General features: G+C 39.2%; 1 protein-coding gene across 2 annotated transcripts in view; it reads left to right on the top strand.

Moving 5' to 3' along the window:
- The window catches only part of LOC124631824, a 41,042-nt gene extending 23,272 nt beyond the window's left edge, over positions 1–17,770 (top strand). The window contains exons 3-10 of one of the 2 annotated variants that reach the window (XM_047166441.1): positions 3,465–3,606; positions 6,882–7,000; positions 7,187–11,403; positions 11,793–11,916; positions 12,302–12,407; positions 12,833–13,210; positions 14,664–14,871; positions 15,257–17,770. In XM_047166441.1, the coding sequence (XP_047022397.1) occupies positions 3,465–3,606; positions 6,882–7,000; positions 7,187–11,403; positions 11,793–11,916; positions 12,302–12,407; positions 12,833–13,210; positions 14,664–14,871; positions 15,257–15,518 (5,556 nt within the window). In that variant the 3' untranslated portion in view covers positions 15,519–17,770. The remainder of the gene's footprint in view (positions 1–3,464; positions 3,607–6,881; positions 7,001–7,186; positions 11,404–11,792; positions 11,917–12,301; positions 12,408–12,832; positions 13,211–14,663; positions 14,872–15,256) is intronic. The other variant, XM_047166444.1, reaches the window with a different exon arrangement.
- The last annotated feature ends 1,413 nt before the right edge of the window (positions 17,771–19,183 follow it).

Raw genomic sequence — 19,183 nt, 5'->3', positions numbered from 1 at the left:
ACGCGTGTGTAAAATCGCCAGTCTGAACAAAATTTCCTATTTGCAATACAATAACCAGTGGGGTGTTTGGACGTAATTTATCAGGACGCCAGCACTAACTTTGCATGGAATGCACTGCGGCCACCGCAGTGGGGGTGTGGAAATTGGGGAGCCGTGTTGTACCGATACAGGCAAGTTTGGCAGCCGTAAATGTCCCCGTTAATTAGTGCCGAGCTCCCGACGAAACAGTGACAAATTACTTGACGAATTGCTTTACCGCACGCAAATAAGATGGTACCTATGTAATTTGCTTTTTATTTTATTTTTTTTTAGTAAAATTTTTAATTAATAAAATGATAGACTTGATTAAGACAAAAGAAGAAAACCCACAGTCTTACAAAGCAAACTGATTCTGCCGATTCTTTTTCAGAGCGATGTGCGTTGTAAGTAGGCTACGTTATTACAAACTTGCATTCCATAAGTTCTATTGGAAATTGAGTCAAATAGCGCATTCAGCTGCGAATGCCGCGATACGAAGCTATTAATTAGACTCTAGTCATTAGTTAGCGCGCCGTGTTCAACTCAGGACGCGTCTGTCACACCGATGTAGCTGCGTCCATCACGTTGATTGCTTTCATATTGTAATGATCAGATGCATTGTATGGCGCAGGCTTATCTATATCAGAACTAGCAATTACGCAACTATAGTTCGGCCATTCAGAGAATGCGTTCCTGACACGTCGCGATTGAACTGACGACGTAACTACATTCATTGATTATTGATATAATAATGTTGTTTTAATGCTCCTCAATTGTTAAAACGGTAAACAACCAGCAAAAATATTTTTATCGTAACTGCAACGCAAGTAAATCGCTGTTAGTATCGTTCAATCGCGACGTGTCAGGAACGCATTCTCTGAATGGCCGAACTATAGAACCTGTTATATTTCTTCCTCAGCCTTTTTGTAGACTTCAAAGTTTTAAGGAATCTCTTTGTTGCTGTCCTCCTTCACTCTTCTTTTACTTCGTGCTCTTTGCTGTTCATAATGCATTTATTCATTTCTGCATCATTACTAATGCATAGATAATATGGATTCATTATTATTTAACCCTCATTGCGACATACAGTTTACCGACAGTTTAGTCGTGCTATCTATAATTCAATAGACAATGCAATAGTGTAACCATTTAGGTTGTACGTATTTGATCGCTTAGCATTCTAATAGGTGACTATTTGAATTTTAATAAGCTTCCGAACGCATGTGACGTCATGTTTCAATTTAGGTACGAGGTATTGGTAAACAAGTACTTAATTACGAGAATGCTTGAATTAATTTGTCTGGTTCAATAAAGTATTTCGATGCTTGAGTGTAAATTAATGATCTTTAGCATTCTTCTACTTAACTGGTTGTTGGTCTTTTGCAGAAGAGAAGTTATTATTATGCTGAATCAAGATGTTAAATTTTCATTTATTTATCAATAACCAAATATAAAATTTTAAAAAATCAAGGGTCTCTGCCCTATGCTAAAGATTATTAATTTACACTTTTACAAGTTTTCAGAGGAAAACTTGAAGCATGTGTCTCCGAAAACCAATTCCGCCCATTGCATTTTGTGATTGTCCATTCTTAAGAACATTCAATGATTTCCACCATTATCTCATCTCTAAAAGCACGAGCAAATACGATTAATGCTCTTAATTATCAACGTAAATGGTTGTTAGACACGCGTATTTAGTCATGTATTCCATAAGTCATAATTTGACGTTTAGCTGCAAATGTGATTGCACGCTAACTGGTACAAGGCCATCCACGACCTTCTGTTTGCGCCGCATGAAGGTACAGGCTTGTTTATGTTAATTAAAAACTGGACAAGCGTTCGTTTAGCTTGTCTATGGATTGTTCCGCAACCATCAATTTTCGAGTGCTTAACATTCTGGAGTTGCGAAGTTGGATCTATCAAGTGGTGGTAGAATTTTGCAGGTTTGTTTTTCTTTAATTTGCTGATTAACAGAACAAATAAATATGGTCCTAGTTTGTGACAAGAAATTATTGAACAGAGCCAAGACAAAATTTTAAGTTTTCAACAAAGTTCGAATGAGTATCAAAATGTATACAATCGCGTACATATTTTCATTCCATGTTACGCTCGTGTAACAATTTGGTTGAACAGGGGTAAAGAACAGTTTCAAACAAAATCTACTTTCACAGCTTTTTAAACCTCCCTCTCATTATCGTGGTAGTGCTAACACTGCTAACACACCAGTTACTTAGAGCCGCGGGAACGACAATTTCCTCGTTTTGTACAAACATTGGGTACAAGTCGTATGCAGCTGTGTCAGCGGGCGAGCGTGGAGCAATTTGCGTGTGCAGCCGTGCACAGTGGGCGTCCGTCCATAATGAATGGCGGACGTGTTCGCAGATCGAGCACAATATTATCGCAACCTAACTGTATTCAATGCATACTCTGTTGCATTGTGAGCACAGCTTAAATCGAACGATGACCACAGCATAGTCAAACTAATTAAGTTTGCGAACCTGATCGATTAATGATACGTACTACTTACTTATCCCTCTCAGATTTGTTTTGTACATAATAGCATGGCTGCTATGATATAGTATTAGTGATCAATGAAATCTCTCTGCGTCACTTTGACCTTGCACAGGAAGGGGTTAGGAAAAACATCTTATCCGCAGAAAAATCACGCCATACATATACTTAAATAATTTACGTTTGCTACGTTCTATTATATTTTAATCGAACTTATAGCTTCTGCACTACTTCAACGAGGAAGCAAGGAGCACTTCTATAATGGCATAATGGCGTATTGTTTGCGAGGATTTATGTGTATAATTAATAACTTATTTACATGAAGCAATCTAAGGTGTTATGTTAGATCTGCGATCTAGATCGTAACTAGCGGTTGGTTGGCGTGAAATCAGGAAATGCAACGCTCTATGATTGGTTACACTCACTGGTAATGCTGAAAGTAGCCTAGTTCCAATCGATTCCGGTTATTATTAACGCGTTATGAAAATAAAGTTACCTATGTATGATTATTGTTATAGCTCAATTTGCGTATAGTAACGCACATAACTTGCTGTTGATATTCACTAGAGGTACATTATTTTTGAAAGAAAAGCCCTTACATAATTTCTAAGTGACTAGAGAGATGGGTCCTATACCCAAAGCCGACGTTTGATAGATCAAGGCAAAGAAGATTTTGTAGTAAAATTCTACGACCCAATTCAGTGGGTTACGCTGATTGTTCAAAAACAGAGACGTCATTTATATTATTATTTTAATGTAATCATACGTTTATTTAAATCATTTATGTAATGATAATGCAAAGGGACGAGATAGGAGTAGGAGACCAAAAGATCGCGCTCATTGTCCTGCCATGAGAGTTCTCAATGGCTTCTCGATTGATGGGAACAAACGATGATGAAACAAGATAAAGAAGAATTATTTTTGTTTTTCCTCAGGTGGTGAGCAAGCCGTATCAGGCAGCTTCAGGCGCTGAGCTGACCAAGCTGTGCAATCACAAGCGGAAACTGTTGACGACGCTGCAAGCGCGTTCGCAATCTCCTGCAACGCCACCTCCGCAAACCATGGATCAGAAAAAAAGTAGGTTCATTACTATTTTGGGATAGTATCAGAAGGGAGTAAGCGAAGATGTAGGACGATGACCTGTTTGAGCGCGACTGATAGACGTTTACGTGCGTAAGGTTTACAAACCTGAAAGATAAACGTAAGTATAATTCAACGGGACTTTGGCAGGAAAAACGAAATAATTTAACATATAAGTAATGCTTAGCAGACTGATTTCAGGCCTACCTACATATTTTTGATCATAAGTAAATCTGTACACTTATGTTATAAACTGTATATATAATTATATAAAAGAAGTATTTAAGTGTCGCGTGAAATGTGGGGCCATCGTTAGAACGCGAAATGTGTCACCACCCTCTAGGGGCATTTACCTCTAAATTAAAAGCTTTTGTGTAACACTCGCGTTGACTAACTCAGCGTTGAATGAAGTACCTTTTAAACCCCTAAATAGTTATTTTGTTTGTGTAAACCGTTTTTAATTCAAACTTAGTTTATAGTTAATGTGTTTGTAGTTTGGTGTAACAGTAGGTTCATCGGGGGCATTATTATCCGATTAGCGGGCGGGCGTTCCGGGCGCAATCTCGGAGCTCGGCCCTCCTTCATCCAATTACATGAGTGTGAACCGAACGGGATTAGCCGGGAAAATGCCGACCCACACCTTACCGGTCGGCCTTTAATAAGAGTTGGCACATTGATACTAACAAGGTTTACACCGGCGTTTGTTGCGCTGATGCTGATGACGTAGGCACCCCATTATGCGACACGTTTAAAACGCGTAACATTCACGCTGACGTCAGTCGTGAGCCTCGTTGGCGTAGGAAGATAGGCGGACTTACGTACTACTATTCCCAAGACCCACTTTAAATAAATTGCTTTTAAGAATCCAATGATAAATCCGGCCATAAATGTATACGTTGCTCACGCTACATGGTCACAGTCCCAATATGGCATTTGATATTATTATATTATCTAATGTAGCGTTTCCGATCAATTAGTTACCAAGTTGTTTTTATTGTAGCGTGGGGAAACCTGAGAAAATCAGATCCTCAGAAGAAAACCATTTTTATAGGATTTTCACTAATAGATTTTGCACAAAGAAGGCAAACCTTTTACATAAGCACCTGTTTTATGTTAATTCGCGCATACAAAATAATAGAATATTAAAAGATAGGACCACGACTCGTGGGATGGTTGGGTTTTTAAATAAATAGAATACATCTCAAGACCTAACATATGGGTAAACAATTAATTTTGTTGAACCATTTAATACAACAAGTTTTCATACAACATTACATTACATAAATATAAATTACATAATTAGATACTCCACTGTGCAATTAATAAGTTAACTTTATTTTTATTACTCATCATGCTTATTAACACCTATAATTATATTATTTGCAATAAACTAAGCATATTGGCATACACATTGAATAAAAAACATACTCATTAGAAATAGCATGCAAAGAAAAGAAAAGTATTCTAAAGAAGATAAATAAGCAGTGTCATTATACGTCGGCACTAGCTATCTCCAAAGGAGTAAACTAACACTGAAAAGTGGTTGTTCGTAGGACGAAGTTGTTTCTTGTAACAAAGAGGGTAGAAGCGGTCTCTTTGTTGTTAAGTGGCAGCAAGTGGGAGGGGCGCGGGGGTGCATTTAGTGTGGCATGAATAGCGAGTAACTGCACTTCGTCAGCCGTCCGTCCGGGAGTAACAACCTGCAGAACGCCCGACACCCCTCGCAATCCACTTTTATCTCCACCTGTGTTTTTACTATTATAATTAACATATTTTTTAATTGTTTCGCTTTATTCATCTTCCTTTGATATGTGCCTATTGTCTCATAAAGCTATTTATAAACCTCAATCAACACTCGTCAACAACATTAATACCAGCTATAACGAGATCCTTTTGTTATTGTTCGAACAACCCCGACAGAGCCAGTCTTAATTAACTTATTTACAGACTACAACATGAAACACAATATTCATTTAGATAAAATAAAAATAATTTTCATGTTGCCTGTTTATTATACGTTTCTATAAGAGTCCAGTTATATTGTCATAATGACACCATTAACTGCATTGGGAGTAAATCGGGAAATCTGTACGGCTCGCCGCAGAATGCGTAATTACCGTAAAGGAAGTCGGTCGTTTAGAGCAAACAAAAACTCGGGCGACTCGATCAGTGGCGGGAACAAAGGCGGGTGTAATTTGAAACAATCGGCGGTGGTGCAGAACGGCCGGTGGCGTGGGCCCGCGCCCCTCCGACTATTGATCTGACGAGTCGCGCCACCCTGCGGCCCGCCCGGCCGGCACCCGCCCCGTCCTACTGCACCCTGCCACTGAGGAGACCACCCTCGACTCGCCGAGAGCCGCACACAACCCGTATTTTAATTGCAAATCTGCTAGATAATGTGCAAATAGATAACGGTATTATACTCGGCTTGCTAACTAATTATGAAACACTATCAAATTACGGGACCATCGTCGTTGGATGAAACTGAAAAACTTAGCCGTCGAGGTATAATAAACGCCATCATAATACATCACGTAATGCCGCCCCTTTGTTACGTAATACATAATTACATTGCGACTTCATAAACAGTTTTGATAAGGTACTGTCAGTTTTATGGACTGACAGCTCAGGTTGTTATTGTCCATTATTTAACGCATAACAGACAGCTTAATCGGTGTATTAGCTTTTCTACATTGTAATAACGTTTTGCTTTTTAGCGTTCTGAATAGCTTATTTCTGATTAGAGCCATATAGACAGACATTTACGTGAACTAAAATAGACCCTTCAAAACTTTGTAGCTACTTAGTTTGGGATTATGTAATAAAAACAGTTATTCACCTTTTAATCAAAATGATAAGTTTCAGTTGAGCAATTCGCTTGTGAAGCTCTTACTTTTTATTAGATATATTGTTTTAAATTATTAGGTCGTCTGGAGAGCAGCTCAAAGTCACCCGGTCGATCTCCCGCAACTCACCTCACTCAATGACTTTGCGTACAGAGTTTGTTGTATTCTTCTATTTAACTTAGATATGTTGTGAATCTCTTTGTCCCGATGTTTTGATAGATGTTTTAGTTGATTCAAAGTAAGCATTAATCGAATTATTTTTAGAGGAAATCAACTTAAGTAGATAATGTAGTTATGTTTTAAAAACTTTATGTAAAAGGGCTATAGGGAGATTATTGTACTCATGAATTTGGAAAACTTAGAATTACTCAAGGAATCTCGGTTAAATCACAGTCAGATTAACTTTGATATTAATATAATTTTCAGTAACGAGCTCAGAAGTATCCGTGCTAAAGAAAAAGACGAAGAAGCGAGCAGGCTGCCCCACAAACGCGAGCGTGTCACAATTGATGGTACAGAGGGAACAACCGCGCAACGAGTTCAAGGTACGTGTGTGTTAAGTATTCATAGCCATGATAAGAGCTGAACCGTTGCCAGCGGCATTACCTATCTGAGGCTATTCCTTATTTTTATTACGCATGTTGTCGACGTTTATGTTAACCTTTCGCTGATATTCTAACCATTTATTGGAATTTCGAATTTATTATGTGAATTTTATTTCTGTTTTACAGGGACCAGAAACAGAGCTGAACCGCGAATCCACAACTGTGATGGGGCCTCAAAGATCAACAAACCAACATTGTGTGCCTTCTTACCAGCCAATGCAACAAAATGTACCAAATACTGCGTCACAAGATAACGAAATGAAACAAGAGACGCACGTGCAAAGAAGTTCCCATTATCTGACGGTCAATAGTGGCTGGATATCTCAACATTCACAACAAATTGAAGATTTTGAGGCTCAGATTTCACAGAAAAGGAATATTAACTCACCGATTAATTCACCTTTGCCTGGGTTGCCAGTGCGAGGTGCTAACGGCCAAATAATCGGCGTGAATACTGGGACAAAACAATCAACACACCTGAAAAACAATCCCACCATGACACAGAGTGTGCCTAGTGGCCCTGAACCAGAAGGCAAAGAAGAAAAGAAAGAATTATCTGTTGTACAGCAAAATGTACCAGGCAAATATCCGTTTAAAGAAGAAGAATCACAAATGTTCTGTGGCTTTAATCAAGCTTTAACACCAGAAGTAATGCAGAAAATTAATGAACAACAACAAATATTCATACAGCAGAATCAAAAACAGATTGAAATGGCCATGAAGGGATATAGAACCCAATTGGCAGAAAATATGAACCAAAATAAGTCTCAAAGCCATGGTCAGTATGTGCCTCAAGGACAGTTAGTTATTCAGAATGGTACAGTGATGAAAACCAATCCGGCTAAAACGCCTCCATGGCAAGTGAAAAGAAATGAACCTAACACCTCCAACTGTATGACCAGTCCTAGTTCAAAATTGCCCAAATCTGAGAATGACTATGAGGAATCAAATACAAGTATATCAGAAGATTCATCTTCCTCGTCTTATAGTTCTTTCTCGAGCAATGAACCCGGCAATCCAGGTATGTGCTCTCGTGTGCCGCCCTTACCGCAGCATTACAATATGATGGGGCAGCAGTGGCCAGTCGTAGATACAAACAAAAAGAAAGCAAAGGGCAATAATAGTAAGAGTGCTAAAAAGAAAAATAATACAGAGAACAAAGTTCTCACATTTGGCAGCAATGGCATGAGGATGATACAGGACCAAAAAGGAATGAACGATGAAGCTCAAATCAATAGTGTTCCATCATTCATGGATGATCCGAGCGGATATTTGGCTCAACAAACTGTTCTGTTAAACAATACTATCTCTAAACAAGTTGGAATGAATTCTTCATACGAAGCTAATCAATATGAAGGTTCTAACGCCGCCAGTTGTGTCATGCAAAATCAAATGGATAAAATAAATGCAATGTCTAAGCCGGGTGAATCAAACGTTTATAGGAATAATGTGCCAAATCCGTCACAGTCGCCATCTAGTACACCAGACAGCAGCGTCTTGTCAGAGAAATCTGGCGATAATACCATTCCACAATGTTGTAAAGGCTGTAATGTGTCTATGAAGAGTAGTAGCCCAGACTTTTCTGATAATCAAATGCGCCTTAAATATATGAAACACCATATGTATAAGATGGAATTGGAGAGTAATTCTACGACATCTAGTCCTAAACATTCGTTTGAAGACAATCCTGTTACATCGTCGACGTTCATTGAACGGAGTCCAATGCTTAACGATAATTGTGGGCCCATTCAAGCTGCGACCGTCAGCACCAGCAATGTGTCAATGACGGAGACACTGCAGCCGCCCGAGCCGTCGCCCACGCTGTCCAACAGCTCGCGCAACACAGACACGCCGCACAGCAATGGCAGCAACAGCTCACAAATGCAATCAAATTGCAACTACCCTATGCCTAGTCCAGCTTATTCAAACTCTGGCTCTTGCAGAGATAACTTTAGCAACCCTTCAACGCCTGGCAGCAATCAAATGTACCCTTATAATTCGCCTGGACCGCCTAACAGCAATCAGTCTATGACAGGAACTCAAGTAATGCATTTCATATCAAATCACAATGTCAATAAAAATCTCATGGAAGTTGATAACATATCAATGGTGGGCGTAAAACCTGGTTTAAAACCCTCACAAGAATTGTTTAGGTTGGAGCCAAGAAGGAGAATGGAGAATACAATGCCTGGGTACTGCCCACCGCCTCATTTGGGTGGCGGCCCCGCGCATACGTTGATACAAGCTTGTTACGTGCAAACCTTTGTTACTACTATGGCGAGCGGATTTTCCGTAACTCGAGATACTGTCACCTCAGTTTTAGCCGGAAAAGCTAACACCGCTACTACATCCATCAATGCCTCTCAAGCTAATTTCATAAGGCCACCTCCGCCGCCTAGTGTCAATCTTGCTACTACATACGCCATTCCAAATAATCAGCCAGATCCATTTATTAATGCTGTTAATTTACCAACCAGCTATCCTCTGCATATTGCTGGCACAACAGCACAGAACATGATCTCAAAGTCACCACTAGAGATGGTGCAAAATGTTATCGGTAGTTTACCCTCAAAATTAGAAACGAGTAGCTCGCAAACAATGTCTCTATCACATTTAAATAGGAGAACATGTTCAACAACGCCTGGGCAAATATTAATATCGTCAACTGGACAGATTATGGTATCGAATAATCAAATGCCACCTCCGCCACCAAAGACTTCCACAACAATCGCGTCTATACAGGGAAATATGACAAATGTGACCACGTCAGTGACGCAAGTGGTGCCGGCCGTGGGGGGAATGCAGCCCATGGTGAACCAACCCACGGTCGTAGTCAACACGTTGCCGGCGCCGTTTGTCATACAGCCGCCCATGATGGCTGTAGATGGGCAAGTCATGCAACAGAATAACGTACTGCCACAAATAGTTGCCGGGGGTATTGTATCTGGACAGTCACCTAATGAGAACTCCCGTCAGATCGATGTCAAAAACCAGCATAGTTTTGTACAAGGTGTCGCAATGTTGTCGCCTGAAAGTTTGAAAAAGCGAAGTAAGAAAAAGAAGAGTCCAGCAAATATAACAAACGTTTTGCAAATAACTGCCCCCCAGCAAAATCCAAACAATATCATGGTTCATCACTCCTCGCCGCAACATAATACTAGTCCTCAGTTTTCTCCTCGTGGTTTCCAATTATCTCCAAATAATAACATTTCGCCAACGCCTATGTTGCAAGCGTTGACTATAGTGCCAGGGAAATCTGGAACGCCAGCACATATTGTTATGAATGGGCAAGGGAACGCTAACAATTTCGGATCCCAGCAAATAATTACGAACACCTCTCCGTCGCAACAAATCAATCTACTTCAACCCGTTAACCTCATCAATAACGCAAGTGGCGTAGTGCCGAACTTCCCCGCGTTCCAGCAGTTTATCGTGCCAAACCTCGGCGGCATGGTGATGACGGCTGACGGCACCGCCATCATACCAGATAACTCTTCAGGGATGCCTATGCAGTTACAGTTGCAAACAGTCAACGGCCAAAATGTTTTGACCCCTGTACAAAATCCTGGTGTATTTGCGGCTGGCACAAACGGCGGTGTAGTTTTGCGAGCTCAAAATCAGCAAGGAAAAATAATACAATCTCAGCATAGTCCGGGTGCCCAATTCATATCCCCTAACAATCAAGTTATGATGAATAGTCCCAATTTCAATGGCCAGCTGAGCCCTCTGCTAGCCAATTTGAGCCCGACCAACGTCGCATTCAATAACCCTCAAGTAAGGTCAAGTAATATGCAGACACAAGAGTTCATTCAGACGAATCAAATGGGACAAGCTTTAATGGTTCCACTGTCTCCAAAACAAGTGTCGCTATCATCTGCAACAAGTAACCGAGGCAATTCCACGTTTGTGCATCAGAACACAACGATCGTGCAGCAGCAGACTACTCTAGTGTCGAACTCTCATAACACGCAGATGTCGTCTATAACGACTAATTTGCAGGGGGGTAATGCGTCTCGCCTGAGTATAGACCCGAATATTTTGTTGGCTAATAAGTCGATGGCGAATAGTAAGAGCAGGGGGATTGCGGAGTCACCGCCGAGTAACGTTCAGGATGATGTTAGAGAGGAGAAGCATAGAGGGGTGGCGTTCGGACGCGGACAGGGAGATAGCGAAGTGAAGGCCGAGGACGGGTACCTGAAGTTCATGAGCGAGTTCCCGCTGGGCGCGGGCGGGTTCCCGCACGTGCGGCACTCGGTGTCCACGCAGACGCTCGTCAACCAGCAGCGCGGCAAGTCGCCCAGCGCACACGCCGTCGGCAGCCCGCCCGACACTACCACGCATAGGTCAGTAACGTATCCTAGTTAACTATTTCTTAAAATAATATTCAATTATGCTGAATAATAGAAAGCTTTATCAAAAAAAGTGTAAGTCCGTCTTTCAAATTAGCAAAACATTCGAGATGCCTTTTCTCTCTTAAGCTATTATAATAACAACTAACTAAGCAACAATAAATGTACTCCCTACACTACCTCACTCATACCTGAAGCGGATTAATATTCAATTAGCTAGGTTAACCGACAGCATAAACTGCCTTTTTTAAGACTGTTTACCCAAAGAAATAAACCTAAATATTCATAACAGTTGTTATAAGAAAACTGTCAGTGTACTTTGGCCAAAATTTTTTTTCATCTGTATTGTGTGTGAAATTATTCAATGTCATGTGTGCCTACAGTCCGCTGGGAGCGTTGGAGGCGGCGGGTAGCCCGCGCCTGTACGCGGCTCGCTGCCTGTCCACGCAGGCCAACTATGCCGACACTACCACCAAGTCGCCCGAACCCGCGGACGCTAGCTCTTCGGTAAATATTATGTCAATAATAGCTGTTCTGCGATAAACCTCATAAACAACATATATATATATTTACTTTACATGTATGTATATACTTATAAATACATATTACAACATCCGGACTACAGCCAACAAGCATGCTCATCACACAAATGTTACCGTACCGGGAATCGAACTTTCCCGGGAAAACGATATCTTTGACATTTTTAGATTCAACTGCAGATGACAATACAGTCTCCTCTGTGTCAACAGCGTGTTACAGACATGACTTAAAAAAAATATATGGACCAAAAAATTAAGAATCCAACAATGAAATTTAAATATCTGATGTTCGAAAAACAAATCTCTTACGTTAGTACAAATCCGGATATTTATATTATTTGTCACATTTCCAGGCTATGGTGCAGTGCGTGTCTAGCAGTGAGCAAGATATGGCGGAATCGCGTGACCACGCCTGGCCCGTCACACGAAACGATTTCAATTCCGACACCGACACGCAAAGTAAGTTAACTGTGTCTTTAAATCTTCACAATGTTCTAGAAAAGGAAGACACGTGCGATGCGAACAAAATTTCCATCTTCCTTGGATCTTCCTTCCCTATAAAACTCCTTACATTTAAACACAACTTAAATAGTGTTGAATCAGCGGCCACGGTATATTTCAGTAGTTTTCTAAACTAGGAAACCAAAACGACAGAGAAATTACGATACCGAAATTTTTGGCAGTCCAAATGACAAAATATGTGGATCGGTTAAAAGTGAAATTAAAATAAACGTCAAAATTTAGGCCGGCAAAAATTACATGTGATTGCCTATTTGCTTAAATTCGAGGAAATAGCTGCATACATGGGTCATTATCACTCTGCAGGTCAATTTAGAGTAACGTCATGTTGTGAATGTTATATGTACTTACATTTATATTTTCAGGCATGATTTCAAACACGCCCATGATGCGGCAGAGTCGTTCGCACAATCCTGTAGAGTCTACTGACATGCACTTCAACCAAAACATGAACTCTTCGCCTATAAACAACCAACAAGTCATGCCGATGACTTCTAACTACTACGACAGAAATCAGGCCTACAAGAGAAAGAACGATTTCAGCGACGCCCCATACAGACCCGACAAAATCATGCGGACTCCTAACTACAACATGGTACACGGACTACAGAAGGAAACAGATTATGAATCTATGGGTATGACCTCCCCAGATAAAACACAGTCAAGACATTTCCCCCTTTCTGGCACGAGCTCAGACTCTCTGCCGAAAGTATTCGATAGACATAACATGGGGTCTGGCGATGGTAAGTCACGTTTTAATTACCTTCCTCCTTGCTATGCTTTGACTCTTTGCTATGTGTTAATTATAATGCACTTTGCGGGAAATTCTATGTTAGCTTCTGTGTGCTCAATTGATACACTTAAAATCATTTGTCTCATTCACAGCTATTTTCTTTCTACAACAGAAAATATCATAATGTTGTCACGTATTTCCTTGAATTATTGTTGGATAAGGACCGAAGTCAATAAAACTAAATTGGTCTCATTTTACCGCCATTTAAATGATAATTATAATTTCCTTACAGCAATAATGTAAAAGAATAAGCTTTATTTTAATAAACTAAAAATTGTACAAATCATTTGTTAACTTCATCTAGAGTTCCCTAAGTTCTTGATCTAACTATTGCATACGTATCAGATGTGCGGCCATCAAGTTTACTGCCTCGGTACTAATACGTCCAGAACCATCTCACGCTTTAGTCACAGCTAACAAAATTCAAAATTTACCATAATGTTGTGTCTTGTATTGGTTTTGGATTGACTCTCTGCAAGCGGATTTACTAAATCGTATATGTTTGTAGAGTGTTCGTCAACGAATACGTCTTAATGATGTGTATTGTGGTATATTTCAGCTTCTACATAATGCGATACTATTGGTCATTGGTTTTCTTTTGGTTGGGTTAATACAAGATACAGCTGTTAATAAAGGGTGTACTGGAAACTAATCAGAATGAATGAGTGACGTGCAGCGTGCGAACGTTCTCACCGGCTTTCTGTCGCTTTCCATTGCACCACATTCGAAGTAACAAATTGGTTCACAAATTGGGATTCCATTACTAACGCATCATTGTAAGCCATCATCATTTCATCTGTTTATCATTGTAAGTAAAGCACATGTTCTCATTACTACGATCGCGTACCTTCCTTTCGGGTGTCGGGAAAAAGTACAGACTTTGCCGGTAGCTAATTGTATGACTCCTTTTTATTTTAATTAAATTCAGCTGTATTGTATTTTTTCCTTGTTCACCTTACTTGAAATTTCTTGACAATAACATAATAGCTGACCCTCAAATGCCAATATCGAATGCCTTTCTGAACGCTGTGTCAGCCAAAGCCGAGCCATTGGTAACAAATGTGGTCAGTACAGAACCACCAACCCAGCTGTTCATGACAGCTCTGCTAGTTTTGATTTATTGTTGCCATTATAAGACAGGCTTCAATACAAATGGCATTTAAAAATCAAGATCTAATAAGCCTTTGTTACTTTTTGTGCCGCAACACTCCAACAAGGTAACTTTAGTTGCTCTAAATGCGTGACGTGGCACAAAGTTTGGCATTGTTATAAAACTATGGTGGGTTAATAAAACAGAAAATAGTTTTTTTGATGATGGGGTGTCCCAAACGCGGCAATAGTGTGGTATACGGCTGGCCCGGCCGTGTCGGCGGGCTGGTGCTGAGACGGTGGGCGGTGTGTAGATGAGCGGTTCAGAGTGGGCGACGTGGTGTGGGGCCCGGCGCGCGGGCACGCGTGGTGGCCGGGCGCGCTGCGGGCGCGGGCGGGGCGCGGGCGCTGGGCGGTGCGCTGGTTCGCGGCGCAGGGCCGCGCCGTGCTGCCCGCCGCGCGTCTGCTGTCCCTGTCCGACGGGCTCGACCTGCACCACCAGGCCAGCACCAAGCAGCGGAAGTGAGTCCGACCACATCACTACACCTTCATTGCGTCTACCGCCTATGGAATCCCCCGCCACTCTGTTTCCTTCTAGCTACACCGACGAGTCTTTAAGTCGATAGGTTACCTCCCTAGTGGAGCGTGTTGACGCGTGCGATTCATTCATAAAATAAAAATAAACCTCCACATTCCTTATGATAACGTTGAACAACTTAGTTCTAATCCCGCTACCCGTCATTATTCATGTGCGTCTCGAAATCTAATCGTGTTCGATACATTTGTAATATTAACCCAACCTGAGATTTTGTTTAATCATGTCGCGCAGTGAGGCTGTTAATATCCACAATACGGAGCTATTTACGTAATGTACAGGTCATTAAATATTTACCGTTTACGACAACAGGAGTAGAAAACTGAACACCTTACTGGAGAAAGCGATTCAAGAGGCGATGGCGGAACTTGATAAGAGAGGCGGCAACTCGGGCGAACGGGACGACAGCGCAGAACCGACCGACGATCTTGATGACGTCAGCAATGTGCCGCGCCATACTAAGAAACACGAGAAGACGAGGAATAAAGAAAAACATCACAAGAAAAAATCAACGAAAACCACGTCAAACCCAACCACTTCGGGTGATGGCGGCAGACTACGCAGCTCACGATGACGGCCCAAACTCCCACCTGCTCTGTAAGCTCCCCTTGTCTTGTTAAGCCGGACACTCGGAACAATTCAGTTCATGAAACGATTCGTTTTGCTTTCGGCCGGTAGAGATTTGTCATAAGTATCATAGAATAAACCTCAAGAAACTATCCGTAAGCATAACGAATTGATTCTTATTTATAGGAACAGGTTGTAAAGTCATGTCCGTTGCCGTCGGGAACTGAAATAGTAAGTTAGGGTTCTTTCAAAGTGGACGTTCAGTGTCGATGCGGCAACCATGCGACTTCGATACCGTGCCGTTTGTCAAGCCGCGCGGTTGCCGCACCGTCTAATTTGAAGGAAGCTTAGCTCAGTGTCCATCTGATTGTTCAGTGCGCCCTTTGATTCGGTGTAGGAATTTGGTACAGAGTCCGCCTTATTCAGACGTTATGTAGATTTAAATATTATAAAATATAAAGTTATTGTAACGCGAGATCTAAAAGTTTGAGACTGGATACTTCGGATGACGTAACAGAAATCACAAAAATAAAGTGGTTTATTTGCAAAATAAATTTCATCCCTTAAAATGCATCACAACGACATTTCATTATACAATTTTAATTTATAGACATTAGTTAGAACAATGATGTTGAGATTCATTATGTTAAAGACTCTTGTTTTATTTCCAGCTTGTATATTTAATATACCGTTCAGTGATTATATACCATTCCGTATTACCTATCGTTTAATTGGGATCACTGTATATAAGGTTCGTAAAGTTTGTGTTCTAAATGTAGCATCATTGGATCAAAATTCCTTCTAGACATTAGATGTTCCTAAAATATGCAAATTGTTATATTTCCATTCTATCGACGAGGTAAGCAGTGATTTATCACAGTTTTATATTAAATTATAAATAAATGTGCATTGTTTAGGTGTTGCGATCATGATTTAAAATCATTGTTGTTTCACATTATATGTATTAGGGTAAGTAAAGGTCATACTTTAAGTAGGTTTCTCTCGATATTAAAGAAATTAATGAAATTCCACACCCGTCATCGATGTATTGTACAATTTTAGTGAACTGTAAATTGATAAGAAATTATGCTATATATCTTGTAAATTTTATGTGTTTTGTTAGAAAATAATAAGTATAACATGATTTCTAGTCAAAATATTGAGCATATTAAAATGTAGATATTATAGATGAGATAATTGACAATAACACAGGCCTGGCGAGTGTCGGCGCTCTGCGTCGGCATTGTTTCGGTTGAATAATGAATAAGTACAGTACATATTAGTTTCGACATTGTGCTACTTGTTTGCGTTCATAATTTTATACTTTAGTTAACATTTTAGTAATAGTCAATGATACAAATTATTTAAATGGGAAACAGAAACGAAAACATTTTTGATAAGATACAGTCAGATTTTTTATCTATACATATAATTATTGCTATGTTGTGTCGTAGAAAAATACAGCAGACCTATTTATACATTTTGTATACAATTTTAATAAAGTAATCTTGATTATTGTAGGCCTACATATAATACGGAAATAGTTCTCATGTAATGAATGGCATTGGACGTTTGTGTTACATCGATAGTAGGACATCACAGCGACGATCATGCGTTAGCCCACGTTTAGGAATTAATCTCATCATCTCATTTTGTTCTGTTTTATTTACATAAACTAAGGATATTTCTAAGTGTCGCTTAATTGATAAAAACATTGATTTGTGGTACAAGGGAGATTATTTTAAATCATTTCTAAAATGCTTTTTAATCACAATAATTTTTAGATAAGACAAAGTTTAAAAAATCTAGGTAATGTTAACTAATAGGTCATGCAATGAGTACATTTTGATAGGTAATTTGTTATCAACAGTCATTGTTAGATTTATCAATGTGCAAAATTACTTTATGTGATCTTTGGATGTCCGATGAATATATCAAGGAATTATCATAGCTTACTGTTTTATATACCTATCGTATTTTATCGTAATTTAGGGATTCCACTTAAATTTTTCCTAACTAATAAATGTGACTCCAAATATCGACATAGTATTTAAATGTTAAATGGATATTGTTTATTATATTATAGTCTGATAGCACTTCCCTGTGAGATGGTATTATGTACATAATCTTAATGTAGTTATGTATAGTATTTTATTTCAATGAAATTAATGTTTTATAGACTAATATACAACATAAGATTATTTATTTGTTTTGCTGTGTACATATTTTTTTCAATAAAATGTACCTGTTTTATTTAAACGTTTACTTTGATTTCCATTCCCCTTTTGTTGCATTGATTACACTTCGGTAACTTCGGCGGTAAAACAACTCTTCTTATGGAAATTATGTTTGGAAGAGTTTTTCAAGCTAGATAGTGTAGATCCTAACAGTAAAAGTATTTTTCAAATCGGTTCAGTAGTTCAACAAAAAATATTTTCTTTTTACTATACTAGCTTTCGCCCGCGGTTTCACCCGCGTCCCGTAGCCGGGTGGTGACAAAAACTAACCTAAAACCTTCTCCCGGGTCTAAGTTACCTCCCCTCTAATTTTCGTGTGCGTTCGCGCAGCGGAATGTTGTTGAATTTAAAGATTTTAATTATGCAGATAATTAGTGTAAGGCGTCCTATAATTGTGTATGGTAAATAAAAATTTGTGTATGCAGCCATTGTGGAGAAATTCACCAAAAACAGATTCCGCTGGGCGAACGTTGGCGAACGTTGTCCTGGCGGAACTTTTTTTAATCCATAGACTTTAGAAGAAAAGAGATGTGTCCGAAAATTAGTGTATATTTGTGTATAATTGATTATGTATGAATGAAATCAGTGCATGCATAAACTTCGGAGAAATTCAAGTTTCCACTACGCGAACGTTTGGCCATTAGCTAGTTTTCATATAAAGCGCTTACATAGAGAGCTGTAGATTTTTACATACGTTGTTTTGAATTTGTTTATATTTGTTTAAAAAACAGATTTAGAAAAAGTCGTAGGGTTTAAAAGATAAAAATATAAACGTAAAATACACTTATTAGGTCTTAGTTCTTAAAGTATGCAGTTTGGGGTCTAGATTTTCACGTTTACACAAACCTTGTAAGTGTCTCCAACATGTTACCAAGTATCAATGATGTTCCGTTAGTAATTAAAAAGTTATAGGATATTTTACCATGAATAGATCACTGTTTACAAAGCAGTCGAATATCACGACGTTCTAAAGGAATTGCATGGTAAAATGTATGCCAATAATTAGTTTAATCATTCAACTATTCACTTGCAAAATTTCATGTCATTAAATTCAGTAATTAAAGAAAGACAATTATAATACTGACGGGGCATCGAAACCCTACATAATCCGACCAAGTTCGGATAGCTACAAAAAAGCGGCCGTGCCATATGTCTAAGCAACGTTCTTAACTTGGTAGGTTAGTATTTATTAATATGGTACAGTTGCGTACACAAGCATTAGGAAAAAATAAAACAATTGTATTTCTTGATTGAAAAATATTTTTTTAATAATAATGCCACTATCTACGATAAAAATAAATCTTCAATTAACAAGTACTTCTTTATTTAAATATCCGTGTACAAAAATATTTTTATTATTATTACTTACATAAATTACTTAACTACGTGATTAAAAATAACGTTAATAAACGTTACGTATTTTAACTAAAATGTC

Source organism: Helicoverpa zea, chromosome 7, assembly GCF_022581195.2.
Source record: "Helicoverpa zea isolate HzStark_Cry1AcR chromosome 7, ilHelZeax1.1, whole genome shotgun sequence".
Lineage (NCBI taxonomy): Eukaryota > Metazoa > Arthropoda > Insecta > Lepidoptera > Noctuidae > Helicoverpa > Helicoverpa zea.
This window is presented reverse-complemented; position numbering and strand designations above follow the sequence as displayed.